The sequence below is a fragment of the Malaclemys terrapin genome, chromosome 6 (assembly GCF_027887155.1).
Source record: "Malaclemys terrapin pileata isolate rMalTer1 chromosome 6, rMalTer1.hap1, whole genome shotgun sequence".
Lineage (NCBI taxonomy): Eukaryota > Metazoa > Chordata > Testudines > Emydidae > Malaclemys > Malaclemys terrapin.
This window is the reverse complement of record NC_071510.1, coordinates 7,965,042-7,987,386: the sequence shown is the minus strand read 5'-3', so window position 1 is coordinate 7,987,386 and position 22,345 is coordinate 7,965,042. Positions and strand designations below refer to the sequence as shown.

General features: G+C 48.0%; 1 protein-coding gene across 1 annotated transcript in view; it reads left to right on the top strand.

The window, feature by feature from the left end:
• Positions 1–16,819: 16,819 nt before the first annotated feature.
• The window catches only part of PDE6B (phosphodiesterase 6B), a 40,591-nt gene continuing 35,065 nt past the window's right edge, over positions 16,820–22,345 (top strand). The window contains exons 1-3 of the mRNA XM_054032526.1: positions 16,820–17,242; positions 20,160–20,312; positions 21,192–21,281. Of these exons, the coding sequence (XP_053888501.1) occupies positions 16,820–17,242; positions 20,160–20,312; positions 21,192–21,281 (666 nt within the window). The remainder of the gene's footprint in view (positions 17,243–20,159; positions 20,313–21,191; positions 21,282–22,345) is intronic.

Genomic DNA, 22,345 nt, shown 5'->3' with positions numbered 1-22,345 from the left:
ACAGTTGAGCTCCTCTGGGCAAAGCAGCCAGCAGTGCCCTGGGTGAAGCACTCTGCAGTGAGAAATGAGGCACTCCCGGGAGAGGGCCTCCAATGGAGGACTATCTCAGAGAGAAGCGAAGACCAAGCCTGGGTGAGTTCAGAGCATGTTTCAAGATGCACCTTTTTGCAAAAGCCTGCCCAGTAACCAGAACCAAGCAGTTGTTTACAACATAGTAGTAAGAGCTTGTGTGGCTGGGAGACAGTGATGCTATTTTCATTTTGGCCCTACGCACTGTGATAAGCATCCTAGAAATACCTAAACCAGACAGACACTGCTCCCCTTTCACCAGGATGTTAGCTGTTTCCTAGAACTTGGTCCTGCACAAACTATCCCTTCAACTTCATACCACTAAGCATTCGCCTTCCTGATTTCAGCCTGAAAGCCACGTACCCTAGCACCCATTTTACCACAAGGTATGTGTTCGGTAGCAGCCTGTATTGTAGGCAGAGCAGGTAGTGATGCCTATAGTTAAGGTTGCCTGACACTTCCCATTATAAAGACCTTGTTTCAAGTGGCTTTTATCTTTGAAAGCTTCATCCTGAGGCAGGCCCTCAGCATGGGAATTTTCAGCCCAAACAGGTAAAATTTTATGGACAGAGTCACCTAGAACAGTGTAGCCATTTCAGAGAACGTTAGGGGAAAATGTGATTTGCCCAGGATATAAAGCATTTTGCACCCATTACACCTAGTGTCAAGGATGTGCTTTTTGCTGATCCTGTGAAAATTCACTCAGACTGAATTAAGTTAAGCCTCTGAAAACTTGCAGTTTGCACATGCTCAGTGGAGGTTTGAGTGTGGCAACTAAATTCTCTGAAGGTTCCAACTGCATTGTGCATGCTCCATCTCGAGGGGACAGAGGCTGAAAAGGACTTTTCCCTCAATCTGCTGCCAGGCCCTGAAACTGAGAGCACCATCGCTTTTCTTCCTCTCAATGCTCCTGCTGCTGGCAGCCAGGCAGCATGGAGGAGGAGGAAGCTGCCCGACTTGAATACAGAACAGCGAGGAGCAGGGAATGGTGGTAAAAAGGCAGAAGGGTCCATAACCACTAGAGAACACTCCCCTCCAGAATCTGGTCTAGAACCCAGGATTCCAAGTCTCAACCTTCTTTTGCGGTCTATGAAATAGCTGTGAAATAAATTTGTTAGTCTCTAAGGTGCCAAAAGTACTCCTGTTCTTTTTGCAGATACAGACTAACACGGCTGCTACCCTGAAACCTGAAAGCAGAGTGTTCTCATCCCCCTCTACTGGCAGGACATGGCTAACAGCCTGCTATTGCTGCAAGTTACTCCGATCAAGTGGTGCTGGTCTGGGCTGTGGCTAGAGCTATCTATAATTGTGCTGCTGACCCATGGGGTTAGTATAGTCCACATGCTGGAATTTCCTTTTAAAAATGCTAGCAAATATATATTCTATATATACACACACACACACATATACATACACCCCCCCCACACACACACACGCACACCACGGCATTAGGATTATTAAGGTCGCCAAGTCAAGCACTCAGGATTACGAAGTGCCAGAATTTGCTTGTGCAACCTTAATTCAACCCCTTTGCCCATATATCCATTATGATACCGTCTTTAATTACATCATCCGATACTATTCCCCACCCCGCCACAGGGCTTCCTGCCTCATTTGTTGCATACATTAGGTGGCTAGTGAGTGAGGCCAGAGACTGCAAGAAGAGAAGGGAGGGTCTCACGGTTAAGCCAATTTAAATCCAGCCTGGAGAATTTGATTCTCTTTGCTTCTGCCACAGAGTTCCTAGGTGATGCTGGGCAAGTCACTTAAAGTGCATAGTTGACTGTGCTCCTCCTTTTTCCAGGGACCCAATTTGGGGTCTGATTTGCTGTAAGATTGAACACTCAACTGCTCCTGCAGTCCAAGGGACTGGAGCGCTACTCCGCACACGCAGAGTGCTAGAAAACGCTACGTCCTGTAAAAAAAAGAACAAGTCAGTAGGGCGACCAGACAGCAAATGTGAAAAACCGGGATGGGGTGGGGGAGGTAATAGGAGCCTATATAAGAAAAAGACCCCAAAATTGGGACTGTCCCTACAAAACCGGGACATCTGGTCACTCTACAAGTCAGGCCCCTGGCTTCTCAAGTGGAGCACTTCTCAAACTGGCCTTACTGTCTCTGCCTCAGTTCCCTATATGTATAATGGGGGTAACAGTATGGCCAACCTCAAGGGATCAAAAATGATGAGTCGGATACGCCCCCCACCCCAACATACTTTTTTTTAATCTGCCTTTTGCTGTTTAACTCTCCCTGCCCACCTTCACTATTTGTATGACAATTAGTGTTGCCCACTCACCCACATTTATTGGCCAAGGCTATTTAAGCCCCTGCTGCAGGTATTCTCACCCCCAACTCAGCAATTAATTTTGCCCCCAACCGCCAAATTAATCCAGTCCCCCCACCCTCACCTCTGCTGCTCCTGGAGCTCTCCACTCACCTCTCCCAGGGCTGGGGGGTGGGGGGGAAATGCAGCAGGGTCCCCTCTCCCCCTACCATGCTGGGATGGGCATCTCCCAGGGCTCCCCCCCATCCCTTTGCAACACAGCCTAGAAAGGGGCAGAAGGGGGCAGGGGAGGAGCCAGCCCATTACTCATAGGAGGGTAGGGGAAGAGGGGGCGGAGCTCCCGAGCTGCTGACTTTTTCCATTCCTCCCCCCCCCACACACACATCCCTCTTGAGAGGGCTTTTGGCTGAGGGAGATGGGCAGGGGCGGAGCTCTTCCTACAGCAGCTCTGATTGGTTGCTCTGCCCCAGGAGGAGGCAGGCAGCCAATCCAGGAGGTTCCCCACACACACACTTAAGGCTCATATTTACTTGTGGGCTGGCGCTTTGCACAGAGATACAGGCTCCTCACCCCAGCCAGAATCCTGTCACTCATGAAAGAAGGTTGCAAGAACTGGAAATGTTGGGATAAAACCCCCTCACAGGGGCGTTGGGACGATAAATTCACTAGTAAGCACTAAGAGGTTTTGTGATGAGCAGCAAAGAGGAGGCTGGGGAAATGAGCAATCCGACACTCAGTGCAGGATTTGGATGTTGTACAGTAGATACTGCATGGGCAGCCACACTGAATGAAGATAAAAATATTGAATAGCTACCCCTTCAGTGAGCCCCACGAGCGTCCTGTGCACTGAATGAGGCAGGGGGCCTGTGGGGAGAAATAGTGTCTCATGCTGCATATGCACAAAGGGGACAAGTTAAGCTTGCATGGGCAACGTCAGTTCTGGCTCTCCTTACCCTGACGTTGCAGCCATCATGTTCGTTTCATGTCATTTTTAGATAACAGCTCCTCTGCACTTTTTTTGGCCCAGATCAGTACTTTCAGGAGGAGATGGCACCTGTTTCAACCAATCTTTCTGGTTCCCCTTCTCATTTTTTAACTTGGCTGCGTATTTACCTTTCTGAATAAGGTCAGTTGGAGAGTTGAGGTCAGTGTAGCTAAGAGCACTCAAGATAGCCAGGTGAAAGAGCAGCATGCTCTTTGTGTCAGACTCGTTGCAGATATTACCATGCATCGGCCAGTCCACTGTAATCGTTAAAAAAAGCATCCCTGCCAAAATTAAGAGCGTGTGGCCACCTACTGCTGATGTGAGGAGGAACCTTCAAACCACTCTCACTCAGAGAAGATGTCTCTTAGGCCTGGTCTACACTAGGAGGTTATGTCGAATTTAGCAGCGTTAAATCGAATTAACCCTGCACCCGTCCACACAACGAAGCTATTTAGTTCGACATAGAGGTCTCTTAAATTCGATTTCTGTACTCCTCCCCAACGGGGGGGGGGGGGGAGTAGTGCTAAATTCGACATGGCCATGTCGAATTAGGATAGGTGTGGATGGAAATCGACGCTAATAGCTCCGGGAGCTATCCCACAGTGCACCACTCTGACGCTCTGGACAGCAGTCCGAGCTCGGATGCTCTGACCATCCACACAGGAAAAGCCCCGGGAAAATTTGAATTTCTTTTCCTGTCTGGGCAGTTTGAATCTCATTTCCTGTTTGGACATCGTGGCGAGCTCAGCAGCACTGGCAACGATGCAGAGTTCTCCAGCAGAGGTGACCATGCAATCGCAGAATAGAAAGAGGACCCCAGCATGGACTGATCGGGAAGTCTTGGATCTGATCGCTGTGTGGGGCGATGAGTCTGTGCTTTCGGAGCTGCGATCAAAAAGACGGAATGCAAAGATCTACGAGAAGATCTCAAAAGCCATGACAGAGAGAGGATACAGCCGGGATGCAATGCAGTGCCGCGTGAAAATCAAGGAGCTGAAACAAGCGTACCAGAAGACCAAAGAGTCAAACGGACGCTCCGGATCCCAGCCCCAGACATGCTGTTTCTACGAGGCACTGCATTCCATTCTAGGTGCGGCCGCCACCACTACCCCACCGACCGTGGACTCAGAGGATGGGATATTGTCGACGGCCGCTTCCTCGGAGATGTTAGCGGACGGGGAAGATGAGGAGGAGGACGAGACAGTCGACAGCGCTTACAACGCTGATTTCCCAGACAGACAGGATCTCTTCATCACCCTCACAGAAATCCCCTAACAACCATCCCTAAGCGTTAACCCAGACCCTGAATCAGGGGAAGGATCAGTCGGTAAGTGTTTTAAACATGTAAACATTTATTTTGAACAGAACAGGAATATTAACAATGGGTTTTTCATGATTTGTTTGCCCTAGGCACTTAAAGTTTTAGTCCTTGGCAGTGCAGCTACTGGAAAAGAAGGTCTATATGTCCGGGGATAGAGCTGAAATCCTCATGGGACATCTCCACGAAGCTCTCCTGGAGGTAATTGGAAAGCCTTTGCATGAGGTTCCTGGGGAGAGCGGCCTTATTGCGTCCTCCGTGGTAGTATCATCAAGTACTCTGGGATCATTGCCTTGCAGAGCATGGCAGCATATGGCCCTGGTTTTTGCTGGCTTTCACGCAGCATGCTTTCTTTCTCGGTCTCAGAAATTCTCAGCAGAGTGATGTCGCTCATGGTGACCTGCTTAGAATTAGGGGAATGTTACTATTGGGACTGCTTGCCTGTTCCTTTACAGAACTGTCACTGGCGGTTTACCGCCACGTGGTGGAGGCGGGAGAGGGGCAGCATACAGGGATTTTTCCCGGGGACAGCCGCGAGGGGGTGGGACAGGGGCAGAATTCCTGCTGCCGGCAGCAGGAACTGGCCAACGATAGGAGCATTGCTTTGAACGTGAAAGGAGGGCACTACTCTAATTTAAGTTTTAAGCAGCCAAAAGTCTACGGCTTACCATGTCAGCCTGCTACCCGAATTCCGCTGTCCTGCCCCGCGTGTCTGATCTCCACTGCAAGACCCCAGGCACTGAATGCGAAGGCTGAAAATTCGACCTTGTCCTGAGTGTGTATGTGATAGGTGCTGTGCATGGTCTTGTTCACAGAGAAAGACTATGTTCATTGTTCACAAAAAATTATCTTTGTGAGGAATTCACTCCCTTTTTCCCATCCCAGAGCTGCGACTGTCACCCGACCTACCCCGGCATCCCCCTCGCAGAGGCTGGCGCAGATTAGGCGGAGAAAGAAAAGGACACGGTACGACATGTTCTCAGAACTTATGGGCTGCTCACGAGCCGATGCAGCCCAGCAGACCCAGTGGAGGGAGAACATGTCGCAATACCAGTGAGCACACAGCGAACGGGAGGAGAGGTGGCGGCAGGAAGACCAGCAGGTGACTCAAACGCTGCTTGGACTAATGAGGGAGCAAACGGACACGCTCCAGCGCCTTGTGGATGTTCTGCAGGACCAGAGGCAGGAGGACAGAGCCCCGCTGCAGTCTATCTCTAACCGCCCTCCCCCACCACAACATCCCATACCCCCCTCACCCAAAGTCCCAAAAAGGAGGGGTGGCAGGGGCCGTGAAAACTGTCACTCCACCCCTGCAGACCGCTCAAGTACCAGAAGGCTCTCATTCCCAAAAATTTGAGAAGTCCTTTCCTTCCTGCCTCACCCAAGCCCCCATCCCAGTTTCATTCCCTAACTGTGTAGTTGCTAATAAACGATACGTTTCTGTTAAATTACTGTTTCCATCATGTTCTTTTAGGGGAGAGTGTGTTTGAAGGGGGGAAAGGGGGATGGAAATTGGAGAGGACAGTCATCTTTACCAGGGTACAGACATGGGGGCAGGTTCAGCAGAAGGTCACACACACATTGCAGTCACTAGGCACCCTGGTCAGTCTGGGAGATGGTTTTCACGTTCTGGGGGAAAGGGGAGGCGGCCTGTGACTTTGTGGCGGGGGAGGGCGGATAGAGATCTTATGCTGCGGTCTTTATCCTGGATCACAGAGCCACACAGCAGGGGATCTGTAACCATCCTCCCCCGCCACAAAGTCACATAGTCCCCACACACAGAGTCCCGAAAAGGAGGGGTGGCAGGCTCTGTTGAAACAACCAGTCCACCACTGCGGACCTCTCTAGGAGCAGGAGCCTGTCATTCCTCGAGTTTAGAAGCGTTCTTTCCATCACTACACCCGCTCCCCACCACAGTCTGCGTCCCAGTTTCAACACTTTACTGCGAAATCCGTAATAAAGAAAACGGTGTTCATTAACAAAGTTGCATTTATTTTATTTTTAAATGTATTTTGGAAGGGGGGGACGGGGTGAACGGGGTATGTAGCTGGAGAGGATAGTCAACATTAACTGGGTAAAGAAACGGGGGCAGGTTCAGCTTCTCTTTAAACAAACTTAATAGTCACAGGTTACCCTGCCCACTGGGGAACCTAGCTTTCAAAGCCTCCCGAATGCACAGCGCGTCCCGCTGGGCTCTTCTAATCGCCCGGCTGTCTGGCTGGGCGTAATCAGCAGCCAGGCTATTCGCCTCAACCTCCCACCCCGCCATAAAGGTCTCCCCCTTGCTCTCACAGAGATTGTGGAGCACACAGCAAGCTGCAATAACAATGGGGATATTGGTTTCGCTGAGATCAGAGCAAGTCAGTAAGCTTCTCCATCTCCCCTTGAGACGTCCAAAAGCACACTCCACCACCATTCTGCACTTGCTCAGATGGTAGTTGAAGAGTTCGTTTTCAGTGTCCAGGGCGCCAGTATAGGGCTTCATGAGCCAGGGCATTAGCGGGTAGGCTGGGTCCCCGAGGATCACTATAGGCATCTCCACATCCCCAACAGTTATTTTCTGGTCCGGGAAGTAAATACCTTCCTGCAGCCGTCTAAACAGACCAGAGTTCCTGAAAACGCGAGCATCACGAACCTTGCCCGGCCATCCTACGTTAATGTTTGTAAAACGTTCCCTATGGTCCACCAGTGCTTGCAGCACCATTGAAAAGTAGCCCTTTCGGTTAATGTACTGGCTGGCCTGGTGGTCTGGTCCCAGGATAGGAATGCGAGTTCCATCTATAGCCCCACCACAGTTTGGGAATCCCATCGCGGCAAAGCCATCTATGATGAGCTGGACGTTTCCAAGGGTCACTACCTTTGACAGCAGTAGCTCAACGACTGCGTTGGCTACTTGCATCACAACAACCCCCACGGTAGATTTGCCGACGCCAAAGTGATTCGCGACTGACCGGTAGCTGTCTGGCGTTGCAAGCTTCCAGAGGGCTATGGCCACTCGTTTCTGGACGGACAGGGCTGCTCGCATCCGGGTGTCCTTGCGCTTCAGGCCATGGGACAGCAACTCACAAAGTTCCAGGAAAGTTCCCTTCCGCATACGAAAGTTTCGCAGCCACTGTGATTCATCCCAGACCTGCAGCACTGTGCGGTCCCACCAGTCCGTGCTTGTTTCCCAGGCCCAGAATCGCCCTTTCACAGCATCAACATGACCCATTGCCACCATGATGTTCACGGCGCGGGGTCCCGTGCTTTGTGAGAGGTCTGTGCCACTCTCAGATTTCATGTCCTCACCACGCTGCCGTAGCCTCCTCGCCCGATTTCTCAGCATCTGCCTCTAAAAAAGGTGGTTGATAAGGTGCGAGGTGTTGACAACGGCCATAACTGCAGCGATGGTCGCAGCGGGCTCCATGCTCGCAGTGCTGTGGTGTCCACACTGTCACTCACCAGAAAAGTGCACGAACTGATTGCCTGCCAGCGCTTTCAGGGAGGGAGGGCGGGAATGACGGTTGGATGACGACAGTTACCCAAAACCACCCTCGACATTTTTTTCCCCAGCAGGCATTGGGGGCTCGACCCAGAATTCCAATGGGCAGCGGGGACTGCGGGAACTGTGGGATAGCTGCCCACAGTGCACCGCTTCCAATGTCGACGCTTGCCCCGTTAGTGTGGACTCACACAGTCAAATTACTGTCCTTTGTGTGGATACACACGTTCGACTTTGTAATATCGATTCCACATATTTGATTTAAGTACAATCGAACTACTCTCGTAGTGTAGACATACCCTTCCTTGGGTCTAGCGTACCTGTGAGGATTTTGATACTAATTGGTCAAAGGTGTGCTCTTGAGCAGTAACACGTCAATTCATTCAGCCATTGGGCATTAGGAGGACGTATATTATTTGCTATTAGTGAATGGAGCAGCAAGTAGGCAGGTGTTAAGGTGATTACAGCCTTTAGACTTGGAGAACTGAATTTGTATGGCTCAGAGAAAAGAAGATAGAAATCAATAGCAGACACTTCAGTACGGCCAGAATCAGAGATGGAAGTTTACGTAATTTTTTTTGCTCAAGTGCCATAGAACAGGGCTTGGAGATGGTCTTCTAGCCTCGTGAGTACCACGTTACCATTGGTAGAAACAAATCTCAATAAAGTATATTCCAAACAAGACTGAGCCTTCGGTCAAATTCTCTGCTGAGGTAACTCCGTTGAAATCAGATGGGTTATGCCAAGAGATTTCGGCTTACTATAGTGTTGACCTGATCAACAACTCCCCCAAGTACTATTCTGCTTGTCACAGCAAGAGGTGGATTCCTCAGCCAATTCCGTGACTGCCTCATGGCAGAACACATTGGACCCTGCATACGACTGAACAATACGGTTGCAGTGAGGAAGGTGTATAACCTGGGTTGGGAGGTGTACTAGTCCATGAGGGTCTCTTCAGAAGAAATCCACTGTATGGAAAGTTTCTGGCCATTGGGTGCATAACAAATATTAGAACGCCCACAGTAGGCAAGCTGTCATCTAAAATACTCCAACCCCTCACCAGAAAAATCTTTCCAGCAATAATCTGTGGTGAAAAAGAGCTTGCCAAAAGAGCTATTCCCTGCATTGTACTCCAAACATCAATGAACACGGGGTCTGGAAGTCCTAGAATTAAGGACCGGAACTTCCCCCCGCCCCCCAGGTTTTTAGTGTCCACAAACAGGGACTGTCACAGCTAAGAGTCCTCAGCTGATCTCTGCAATTGTGATGCTGGAATGAGAGTCACCCTGACACCTTCAGCAAATTGCATTCAGGATGGCTGCATTCTGTGTGAGTTGCAAAACCAATGCTAGAGAGCCTAATACTGCAGGACTCAGGAACTTTGAGTGAAAGTTCCTTAGCAAATGAGATTAAGAGAGGATCTCAAGAGATTTATGTTATCGCGCCATCTAAAGGTTCTGGTGAGGAAATGGAGGGACTATCAGCTTATAGGGTACTGTCTGAGGCCGCTGAATGAAGAACCTAACTTTTATTGACTGATCCTCCATTTAAAACAACAAAAAATGCAGCAGGCTACAAAAGCATCAACTGGATTACTAGTAAATTAGGAGATCCCAAAGTCAGGAGGTATAAGATTGTCAGGGCACAACAAGGATAGACGTCCACTGAATATGCACGGGTCCACACGAGACTTGAGAACCTAGCAGTATTATGCTTGGATAAGGCAAGTTGTATGATTTACCAAGTAACAGTGGTGGACAAGCTGCAGATCTGTTATATCAATATAGCTAGCATATGACTGAGCTGGAGGAGTGCAAATGGGGGTGTCAATATAGCACAGTTTGAAGATTATGCCTAATCAGGTTTGTCATTTCTTGCCTCAATCTCTTGGTTAAGAAAAGGACAGGGAGGGTGCTGATCCCATGAAAACAGGGAAAGTAAATGCACCCTCAGAGCTGGCAGAGGTTGGAGCAAGTACCTGCCATGAACCTGCCTGTAGAAAGGGTGGGGATTTGTAGCTTCTCATGGACCAAGGCCCACAGCGTGACCTGAAAATGTATCTCACTGTGGCATTACCTGCATTGTCATCTTGCAATGCAACGGGTTTGCCTTAGCAGGGGACAATCTTTTAAAAGTGGTAGTGTTAGAACTGGAGGGATACAGGTCTCTGAGCCAGTGGGGCCTATTGTTCCCAGGCATTTCACTTTGTGATTTCCTCCCCCCCCCCCCCCCCCATGTGCACAAGTAAACCTCCAGAATAGCTCAAGCACCTTCCATTTTTATCTCATGGCACATTCATGGGGAGCAGCTAGCCACACCATAATTATGGCTGCTCAGTTGAAATTCATTTTTAAGGCACTTAAAGTAAATAAGTATAATCAGATCTGTTCAAAAATTGCTGGGCCAGTTGAGGTCCTGGGCTAGAGTTTGCAATACAAATTTAACATTTTCTCAAGATCTCTGTAGCAGATCAAGCACTCACCGCCACGGCACCGCCTGCTGGTCATCTGGCTCAAATCCAGCACTCGGAGCACCTCCCGCTGGCCAGTGTCTCTCCTGGCTCAAGCCTCCCCCCCATGTCCCTCCCAGACCCCAGTGCCCTTTACCTTGGGGTGCTGCCCCAGCAGTACCCCCACAGTCTGGGTCTCCCCTCCCAGGGGAACCCTCAACCCCCTATCCCCACCTTGCCTCAGTGGCTACTGCCAGTTGCCATCTAGCCCCCACTCACTGGGGCAGATGCAGTTTGTAATGGCCACTCATCATTGGCAAGGGCATTGGACCAGCTGCCTCTGCCCATCCTAGAGTGACCAGACAGCAAGTGTGAAAAATTGGGACAGGGTGGGGGGGTAATAGGGATCTATATAAGAAAAAGCCCCAAATATCAGGACTGTCCCTATAAAATCAGGACATCTGGTCACCCTAGCCTATCCCCGGGCTGCACCTCTGCAGCCCCAGTACCTCCCTAGGCCTTAACAAGACCTATGCCTGGGGAGTTGCCAGGCTGGAGCTCCCCAGGTCCTTTTGCCTTTCCCCAGCACTGCTCTGCTTCCAGTACCCTGTGCTCCCAGACAGCTAGGCCCTTCCCTCTCCAATGTTGGAGTGAGATTGACCCAGTACCTTCCTTAGCCCTTATATCAGGGCCAGCTGTGCTCTGATTGGGTGTGGCCACAGCTGTGGCTCCCTCCCCAATCAGCCTTTAACCTTTTTCCCTAGGAGTGGGGTAACTGCCCCCTACAGTTTCACATTACAGGCCCCACCCCCCAAGAGATTATAAAATTTCAGTATAATGCTGTTATGCAGATACCGGCATTCTAGCATGTATCTGGCTCCCCATCTCCTGGTTTTCTAACGTTAAAATTTCTGCAATTCATTTCCTGCAAGGACATGAGAAGCACTTGCAACTAGAGCTAAGTGAATACATGATATTTTTTGTTCAGGGGCCAAATCAAAAAGAAAAATCTGAAAAACATTCAGTTTTTTTTTTTTTCATTTCTTGCCAAAAGCTTTTAAATAAAAAAAAAATGGAGATGGCCAAAACAAAATATGGACTTTTGAAATGTTTTCCTCCATTTTTTTCCAGCAAAATTTTACCCAAATTCACAAAAATGCATTTTTTGTGAATTTAGTATTTGCTGAAAAATTTTGTACAGCTCTGCCTGCCGCCTTAACTCCATGATAAGACACTGTGACACTGTGTGCAACTCTCTCATTCCTCCTCACGCTGCCACCAATGGGTTTACTCATGCAGCCTCTCTGCTTCCTCTCCAGTCCCCCCACCCCCCGGTCGACCAGTGTTTGGTTCCAGAACGTTCATGGATGTTCATGATAATTCCGTTCTGGAAGTCTGACTCATCTTAATTTACTTGTTTCTGAAGAGTCTTCAACTTCACCATTTCCATCCCCTTTGCATGGAAGTAATGTGGTTCAGTGCCAGGTTTACAATGGTGCCAGTGGTGCCATGGAGCCAGGCCCAGAAGGGGCCGTGGCCTGCTCTGCTTGCACTGCGCCCTGAGACCCGCCAGCCTGCTCCTCTCAGCCTGCCCGCTGGTTGGCTGAGAGCTCCTCTCCACTCCCTGACCCCATCCACTGGCTTCTCTCTGCCCCCTGGCCGGACTCCAGTGCACCTCCAGCTCCAGGCAGTCTCTGCTTCCCACCACCTGTGGGGCCCCGCCTGTCTCCCCGGAGCTGAGCCACCTGGGACTGGTGCAGAAGCCTGGCCAGTCTCGGTCAGTTTGGAGGGGGGGAGACACTGTGGGGAGCTTGGCTGGGCTGCTCCAGGCAAGTGGGTCCTGAGGGAACCCGGACGGGGCAGGCCCTGGCCTGGCTGATCGCGCCACTCCCAAGGGGCCGGTGCGATTTCCCGCCCTGGGACCCGCCCTGGCTGCACTGCCGGCTTAGCCCGGCAGCCACAGTCACCCCCCAGCAGGGCCGGTGAGTGCGGCCGGGAGGCAGGGCGTGGGGGAGGGGGTCTCTGGAGGGCCTGGGGTGTGTGTGCTGGGCTGTCAGGGGGCGGGGAAGATCTCTGTGTGTTGGGGCACTGGGGAGTGAGGGTTCTGCGTGGGGGGCTGTGGGCCGGGGGGCGGTGGGCAGTGGTGGTTGTGTGCAGGGCGCTGTGCATTTGTGACACGGTCTGGGGGGGCTCTGGCCATAGGAAATCGGGGATGTGTGTGTGTGTTCTGGTGTTGGGTGTGGGGACTGTGTGGGGCGGCATTGGCCCATCCCCGAGGGGAAGGGGCATGCTGGCAGCGCTGTGCCAGGTGGGCCACTGTGCATCTGCCAACTGCCGGTTTGTAAATAGTGCCCTTGCACTAGGCTGGGCAGAGCGGGGCCGTCCCTGCCATGCCATGCTCCTGGCTGGCCCCTCACTCCAGGAACCGACACGCCCCCCCCCCATGCCATGCTTCATTGCCTCCATGGGAGCCACAAATATGTTTGGCGCCAGGCCCAGAAAACGTTAATCCGGCCCTGATGTGGTTCCCTTAGTCTCCACACACACACACACACACACACACACACACGGTATAGGTTGCTTTGTTTTAAGGACAAGCTGCATAAAGTTTAACACACAGTAGCCAATAGAAAGTATTAGAGAAGTCACACAAGACAAAACAGTTTACATTGTGTCTGGCCCAGACACATCTCAGCCGGGGCGCCCATAATGAAATCCCGTTGGAATGCCAATTGGATTGAGTTTCTAATGGAAATTTCAGTATCCCTACTTCATTTATTAGTGGTATTGCAGTCAGACTTAGAAGCCTCAGTAGTGAACCAGGCACTGTACAAACACAACAGAATCAATTCCATTGCTAAATGTCGTCTTAATATATGCAAGCTGAGAATCCCAATATCAAAACTATTTCTTACGGCAAGAGTTTCTCTGTCCCTCATGTTTGATTTTATGATCTTTGAAGAGAAGAAAATCCAGAGTCTCAAGAGAGTCAAGATCAATATCATTGGTTTAATAAGTAACACAGATTTGCTGGATAAAATATTTCCATTTGTCCATGTATCTTGCTCACCATCACCACTCGGCCTACAGACTTATTTACCCTCTGACATCCAAAGAGAGCAAGTCAAACGTTTAAGTGAAACCCCATAGGAGGGGCGATGAAACACAGCCCACCTGAAGAAACCAAGCTCTAACTTTACTTTAGTTTAAATCGAACAGCCCATCTCACAGCCTTCTCAATGTCCAGCTAAAACCGGCACCGGTCTGAAGAGCGCCAGGGTACAGCTGAACCAGGCAGGACCAAGCGGACGTTGGTAGGAAGAGAGGAGTGCTTTGATTAACTCGCTTCCTGTGACATTCCCCACTGGGGATAGCATTTGACCTCAAATTAAGCTGGCCTACAGCCTCTGGGTCTTTTTGATTCCTTGGTACCACTGGTATGCAAATAGTCATGGCAACAAAAAATTAAAAAGTTTCCCTTTCTAACTGGCTGAAAGATTTGGCTCCATCTGGCAGAGACCTAGCTGAAGTAACCATGCAGTCACGGCATCCAGGCTTGTGTAGTTCAGTTCCTATAAAAATGATACCGCACAACCTGAAATGCTCCAACTGCCCCAAAACATGGTGGTCCTCCTGTTCAGCAAGAGGCCATTGTGAGCATGTCACTCTGGTTCTCCACGCTCTGTAGTGGCTCCCCATTTAATATCGGTTCCAGTTCAAGATCTGCCCTAGCCATATTACATCCATTGTCATTAACAAGGCAGCGGCACACATGGCAATGATGATGCGAGTCCTAGTGTAGACAGGGCTCAGTCACCTTTCCTATGTTATAAAGCCTGCTCTACGCTACTGGCTTAGTAGTAGTGCAGCTGCTAGACTATTGCTGTAGAAGAAAACCAGCCCCCCTGATTTCCTAAAGAGATGAAGACCCACAAGCCTATCAACACGCAGATTACACAGCTCTACACAGGCTTCATCACAAACACTGCTAATACCGCTACCGCTCAGTGCTTGGACAAGACCAGTCCATGAAGATCAGCTGGCTTTAGCTGAACCCAAGCAAGGCAGAGGGGATGCTAGTGGGCAGAGGAAAGCAGTCTGAGGTTTAGGAATGTTCCTGAATTCCTCTGTCACTAAGCTCTCATACAGCAGCAATGTTAGATGTTACCATCTCCAGTTGGCTAGTAGATTGCATCCCATCCTGGTGGAGGATGACCTGGCCTCAGTTATTCACACCTTTGTCACCTCTCAGCCGGACTACAGCAGCGTGATATACCTGGGTATGAAGCCTTCATCACTTACGAAACTCTTACTAGTACAGAATGCTGCAGCACATCTCAGCAACACTGGCTACTGCAAGCACATCAGACCTGTCCTCCACCCCGTACACTGGTTTCTCACAGAATACCAAGTCAAGTTCAAGGTCTCAATCCTTACTTTCAAGGCACTCAGTGGGCTCAGCCTGGCAAATCTAAAAGATCATTCTGGAGCTTGAGGCGAGGACTGTGTTTGAGAGCTCTGCTCCTCAGGCACAATGCAACTCAACAATAAAAGGGAGAGAGTCCTCTATGGAGGAGAGGAAGTTCTCAAGGCTGGTGCGAGACTGTGGAATAGACTCCTTCAGGAAATAAGGACCATCACAAACTTCCCTTTCCACTCCCAGTGCAAGGCACACTTCTTCATCTTGCCTTGTCCATTTTAAGAGAATCCCACAAACCAAATCCTCCTTAAAACAGAAAACACTGCACTGTAAACACACCTTTCCTCTTTGGGAGAGGGTGAGAGAATGCACTTACATGTGACAGATGTTGGTCACATCACTTGATGCACTACTGGAAGCTGCTCAGGTACCATGGTGATGACAACAGTATAAGTACACATACAGAACAATAATTGCCTGAGTACAGGAGGTTGCCAGACTCAAAACTATATAGGTTTCTACCTTGTTAATACTCTCAAGAGCACACTGTACTACTTCTCCCACAGTATTTCAAGAGGGTAACAAACTATGGCACCTATTTGTATGTCTAGCCAGCATAAAGGAATTTGTTTACCTTCGCAGATGTATCACTGAAAGTTGACAGCATGAAGGGGTCAACCTTTTTCCTCCAAAAGGTTGTATCATGAGCTAAAGATCCTTGTGATTTTTTTCCCCTCCAAGCGGCAACAAATACACAATTATGGTACCCAGAAAGTTGGGCTACAGCCCCCATAGAACATCTGCAAAGATGCTCATTTTGCTTGGACCAAGTACTGATTGGGAATGGACAGAGCATTTTGGATAAGTTAACTGTTTTGCTACCAAACTCAAGCCCAATCTGGACTGGAGCATTTGTGAACATTTGAGAGAGTAAATTGTTTGTGGCCAGGAACAGACATGCAAGTGCCGAAGCACCACAAGAAAGACTGTTCATGGAGTCATTTCTGTCTCAGCCAGCAGCAGAACGGTCTGTGTTTCCTACAAAGATAGTTGGCCCAATTTGCCACTCACTTTCAGTGACAAATGGCTGGTGTAGTTGGGATGCAATTTGTGAGGGCATCCAGGCTCTTATCTGATCAGAATCAAACCTCCAGTTGTTTTTAGGATCACTTATCTCTAACCTTAGTAGAGAAAAAAAAAAGACAGTGGCCAGTAAACATAGGGGTCTTGTCAACATGTTATGCCAAGCCTTTTATATTCAAGCTAAACAGATTCACTGACAGATTTAACATTCACTGAAGTCTGTTTCTCTCAGATCTTCTACGAGCACAGGAATAATAAGATATGCACCTTGTTAGCTAGGGATTAGACCTGAGCAGTGTATATTTAATTAGAATCTAAAGAGATTATTTCAGTGTTAGAGAGGTCTACCAGAAAGAGAAAAACCAACATAACCATTTCAGGAAGATGGATACATCTGTGCCATCCAGGGAAAAGTGAGGGTGTTCTTAAATATTCTAAAAACATGTAAGGTAAAGGGAAAAAATTGACCTGCAGATTTAGTATGGGTCATTTAATCTGTTTGCTTAAGACCTGTCCTCCCACGGACTCACCTTCAACACTATTAACGAATAACTTTCCTAATGACATTCACTCTTCAAAAGTGTCCTCAACCCCTGGCCGTCCCAGGGGCAGCGTTGCAGAGCATTAGATCTCCTTGTTTGGGGAGCACACCGGAAGGAGGAACACTTTTCAGACAGACAGTATTCCTGGGATAACATATCCCAAGATCTGGGAATCTAAGAGGTTCACCATGAGTATCAAGGAAGATGATGTGGAGAAGTTTCTCGATGGTAACCCTGCTTTTGCCAAGCAATACTTTGATAAGAAACTGAGACCAGAGCCACTGAGCAGCAATCAGACATCAGAGGAGAGTGAGATACTTTTTGAGTTGATCCAAGACATGCAGGAAAGCATTAACATGGAGAAGGTTGTTTTCAAGACTCTAAGAAGAATCAGCTGTCTCATCCACGCGGACCGCTGCAGCCTTTTTATGTACAGGCAAAGGAACGGCACACCAGAGCTAGCTACCAGGCTTTTCAATATCGAGAAAGACAGCACGCTGGAGGAATGCTTGGTGGCGCCAGATTGTGAAATTGTCTATCCTTTGGACATGGGCATCGTGGGGCATGTTGCTCAAACCAAGAGAACTATGAACATCAAGGATGTCAATGAGGTAGGTTTTCCATTGGTTTGCTCCGTTAATGGAAGATTCATAAGAACTAGACTTTCTATCAGGGTTTGTAGAGTTAAGGAAAATGATGAACAGGCATAAGAGAAATCAGTGCAGTAGAAGTCTCATTTACTGTACCAATGGTAAGGCTGGAAACCAAAGACATGGTTGGGATGGTTACCTTTTAAAAAAAAAACTTTCCAATGTATTGTGTGAAATATTTCACGGGTATAAATGAATAACTGAGTTGTCAGACTGTTAGTGCGCTCTGAGAACAATGCCTTGTGTCACGTTTTATATTGGCTCAAAATGGAAAACTCACCTAATAAAAAAAAAAGTCATTTTAGAACAGCAACTCAGACACTTGCTACTGTCTAACCCTGCGCTGTCTACACCCTGAGGCACTGCACTGAAACTGCAAGCCCTTAGAGAGAGTCCAGAAATATTTTACCACCCCAGGAATTTTTTCTGGCTACTGCTCTTCAGAGATATTTTTGTGAGCCAAGGATTCGAGCCATCCTTAACACTGATATGTGAACTCTCATCAGAAGCAGTGAGATATAAACTTTGCTCACACATCTCACTATTCTTAAGGGACCTATAGCCAAGGAGTTTTATTTTTCTAGCCTTATATATTCATATATGACCATTATATACCCTAGTTGAAGCATCTGAATCCAAACTGAAGCAGGCTAATCTGAGTTATAATCCATGTGACCCAAATATGATAGCTGGGATTACTTCATATATAATTATCTCGACCATCTGTCTATCCAGTCAGCCGAACCGCATCACTCTGTCTTACAGGATAGCATGTTAAGTGCTGGGGTTTTTTGTAACCATTCACTGCACTCAGAGCGAATCAGAGGAAAGTAATACGTTAACAGGCACATTTGCCATCATTCTCTAGTCTGCGTTTCAGAGCAGGGAGCCGTCTGAGAAAGCTCCATTTCTGTCAAGTTTCACCTTAACTATTGTCATTCCTTGTACCCAATGTGTGCACCCATGGTAGGTCCTGGTCATGGAGGGTGAAGAGCATCGTGTGGGAGGCCAGCGTAGGGGTTGATGCATGGGCGTAGTATGTTTGTGTAGGTCACTGCTGCTTACAATGCAGACTGCAGCCTATTGAAACAATTTGGGCTTCGAGGTTCCTGCTTTGAGTCCTAACTACAGTGCATTGCTGAGAGAGCCACCAGGTCAGCCAAAGGAAGTAGACACAACAGGCAGAGATGCCATCTATCTACCTGGTAGCACAGGGAAGGCTGGGAGGACTCAAGAAGGTTCTTTAGATCAGTATTTCTCATGCTTTTTGATACCAGGGACCGGCTTGCTGCCTTCCTGAACTGTTTCAGGGAGATCTCAGGGACTGGCGCCGGTCCACAGACCGGTCGTTGAGAAACACTGGACTAGATGACTGGGGGCCACAGGTCCAACCAAAGGTGCTATCTCATTGGCTAGCTCTTCATAACGTTTTTCCATCTCTTCTCCCCCCAGCATCCTTTCGTGCCAGCATCCTTTCTTTGTCCAGAAGACAGTTTTATTTTAGACCAGTGATACCCAGACCTCAGTGGTTCAGGAGCCAAAATTAGCGATCAACATTACCCAAGAGAGCCACAGTAGTGTGAATTCATTGTTTCATTTACTACGATACTAAATATTCAAATGTAAACAGTATGACAGGGGAAATATTGTTTTTATATATGTACTTATTCTCATAGCAAAATGACTGACCAAGTATTATTATTTTATCAACTACAATTGGTTAACGATATTGTAAAAGCCTCCTGATTGGTTAATAACTTAGATTGGTTAATACTTAAATCACACGGTGGTTTAATATCACGTGCTGCAAAGAGCCGCAGGAGACACATGAAAGGGCCCCTTGTGGCTCGCGAGCCTCTGGCTGAGTATCTCTGCTTTAGACGCTGGGAGACAGTGACATGCATATAGGGTATTCCTGCGCACTGGTGCTGGAGCAGTGCCAAGGGGACTTAGGGCTGCCCTCTAGGGGCAGCTGGGGATTCCCCTCCGGTAGAATCCCTGGGTGATGCAAAGCCAACTCTGTGCTATCCACTCCCAGCACACACACCCCAGCCACCATGTTCCAGAGGTGGAACTGGGTGTGGCCTTCATGGGGCTTGGCAGAATGCTCTGGTGATCCTGGGCTGTCTGAATAGCTCCTTGGCACACAATCTGGCCCCATATTTATGAGAGCCCAGCACAATGCTGCTTCATTCCAACACACAATTCTCTGCTCCCCAGAGGGTAGTAACTAAGTTACTGCCGGGTTATAAACAGCAGCACTTCCCCGCCTTCAGCAGCTTGGCTTTTCGAGCCAGCACACTGGCAGTGGAGTGAAAGCTCAGCTCACTCCCCACCCTGCCCACATGCACCCAGGGAAGGGGGCATAGCACTCCTTAACCCTTCTGCTCCTGGGAGCAAGTCGACCACAGACACGTAAAGGGGTCCTCACAGGGAGGTTGTCCAACTGACAAAGGAGATCACAGACCCGCACCTGGGAGCTGGGGGGGGCGGGGTGGGGTGGGTCAGGTGGAAGGAGACTAAAACTGGAGTCAAAATGAACCTACCATGATTGCAACTTATGAGTTTTTCTGGAGAGAATTTCCTGGTCCTTAGTCTTTCAGATAGGGAACACTGCTAAAATCTCTCAAATGTGTGAGGTCTTTCCAAAACAAGTTACATGACAACTGTAGGAAAATAAACATTGGCGTTTAATAAACTCTGAATGCATGTTCAACCACCTCTATTCTTGTTAACGTGACACTATTCCCTATGCCTCAAAATATACTTTAGGCCAAGCTTCCTTTAGGTGGCTTCACCGAGGAGGAGATTTTCTGGCTTTAAGACTGCTCACATTTTGGACTGTGCTTTGTTTTTCATTTTTCCCTCTTTTAAACAGTGCACTCAATTCAGCAGATTTGTTGATGAACTCACCCAATACACTACAAGGAACATCCTTGCAACTCCCATCACGAATGGCAAAGATCTAGTTGCTGTGATCATGGCCATTAATAAGATGCATGGCCCGTTCTTCACCAGCTCTGATGAAAGTGTAAGTGTCCAAAAGGTCCAGTGTAGGTCAGTTTCTGTTGTGCATGTATCTTACTTGGGGTGACCAGATAGCAAGTATGAAAATCAGGACTGTAATAGGCACCTATATAAGATAAATCCCCAAATATTGGGACTGTCCCTATAAAATCAGGACATCTGGTCACCCTAATCTTACTATGCATAATATATAGGCTCATCTGGACTAGGGTTGTTTGCAATAGCGTAGCTACACTGGTGCCAATTCCCTTACTGTAGACCAGTGGTTTTCAACATGTGGTCTGGGGACCCCTAGGGGCCCACAGACTATGTTTAGGGGTCTGTGAAAGGTGACTATGAAAATAAAGTTTCAGACCCCAGAAAAGGCATTCTGTTTTTCTGATCAATCAAAAGCATGTGTATAGCCCCACCTACAGGTCTAAACCTGTAAGTGTTGTCGTTACCTCAGAAGCCCACAGTTTAGCGCTCTTTCTCACACTGTGTCAAATGCTGTGCCAAGCATGTGCAACATTTATAACTGAATTCAGTTCAGTCACTTTTCAGTCTAAAACTTCTATAGTAGGGATCCGTGGACCACCGGTTGAATGTCCACATTCAAAATTTGTTTGGGGTCTGCAAATGAAACAAGTTTGACAACCACTGCTGTCGACACTGCTGTATTGTAAAATGGGCTTACATGGGTGCAGCTTACCTCAATAAATTACCAGGGCAAGTTACACTGGTAACAAGCCTCCCCTTATATCAGCACAAAGCAAAGTATTGACACGGGTTGGTTGGTGTGAGTTTGAGCAACAGACTAACGTAGTTGCAGTGGTGCTATGAAATCCAGTACCCCCAGGGCCACTGTTTGATTCAACTCAACACTGACTGTTTTCCATTTCAGCTTTTCCTGAAGTATCTGAATTTTGCCTCCTTAAACCTGAAAATTTATCATTTGAGTTATCTTCACAATTGTGAGACTCGAAGAGGCCAGGTAAGATAAAGAGGCAGATCCCAGTAACTGTTTCATTGTCTAGGTTCAGAGCTATTTCTCTTGTACCATCAGCCAGGCTGAATATCTCATTGACTGGAGAAATAGGGATAAAGGCCCCAGCCTAGCCATCCTCTCAAATTCACTAGGCTCCACATGGGTACAAGTGTCTGAGTGCACAGCTGAGGGCAGAATTAGGGATTCGTTTTTCTGAGTGGTAGAATGATTTGTCCATTCTATTAATAATTCTTATTGATGAGATTACTCAGTATTAGCATTACTTGCTCTTTAATTCAGCTGAACAAAAATGTTAATTACACATAATTACTAAGAAACTGAATTACTTAGTAATGCTAGGTTATCCAGTTAATGATTAACTAATATGCATTAATACTGGAGGTTTAGCTGTAGCAGTGGGGGTTGATAGGAGCAGGGGAGCAAGACTAGAGAAGGGCGGAAGGGAATATATCCTAGTATAGTCCCTTTCAAAACCTGCAACTGAACCCAGGAATCATGAGTCTCTACACTCCTCTACTGTCAGCAAATAGCTGCGCTACTATAGGCAAAGTCATCCCCACCTGATGGAACTTGGGTTTTGGTTTTTGAGTAAGAGTTATTTTTGGGATGCAACTTCCTAGCCTAAAAGAACTTTAAGGTTGCAAAAGTCTTCAAGTTTGAAAATGCTAGAATTAACATTGCCTGTGCAACCCTAATTTGACCTCCTTGTGTATATGCCAAATTACGGATGTCCAGGCAACATTAATTCTAGCATTCCCAGCTTCTAATTGAAAACTTTGCAACCTTAATGTTAGTTTAATATATAGTTTGGGGGATGTAATATTTTACTTACTTACAGAACAGCCAATTGCCACTGCTAAGAGAATTTTAAAACAGTAGGTAATTTATTCAATTTCGGACTATTCAATTCTGCATTACACAGCTTGAACGTGGGATTTTACAAAATGCTGAATGTTGGCTTAACGCTGCTCCCAATGAAGTCAATGAAAAAGGTCGCACCCTCCTAACCGAGCTGGAACAAGCGGAGTTAGCAGACTCTAAAATACTGT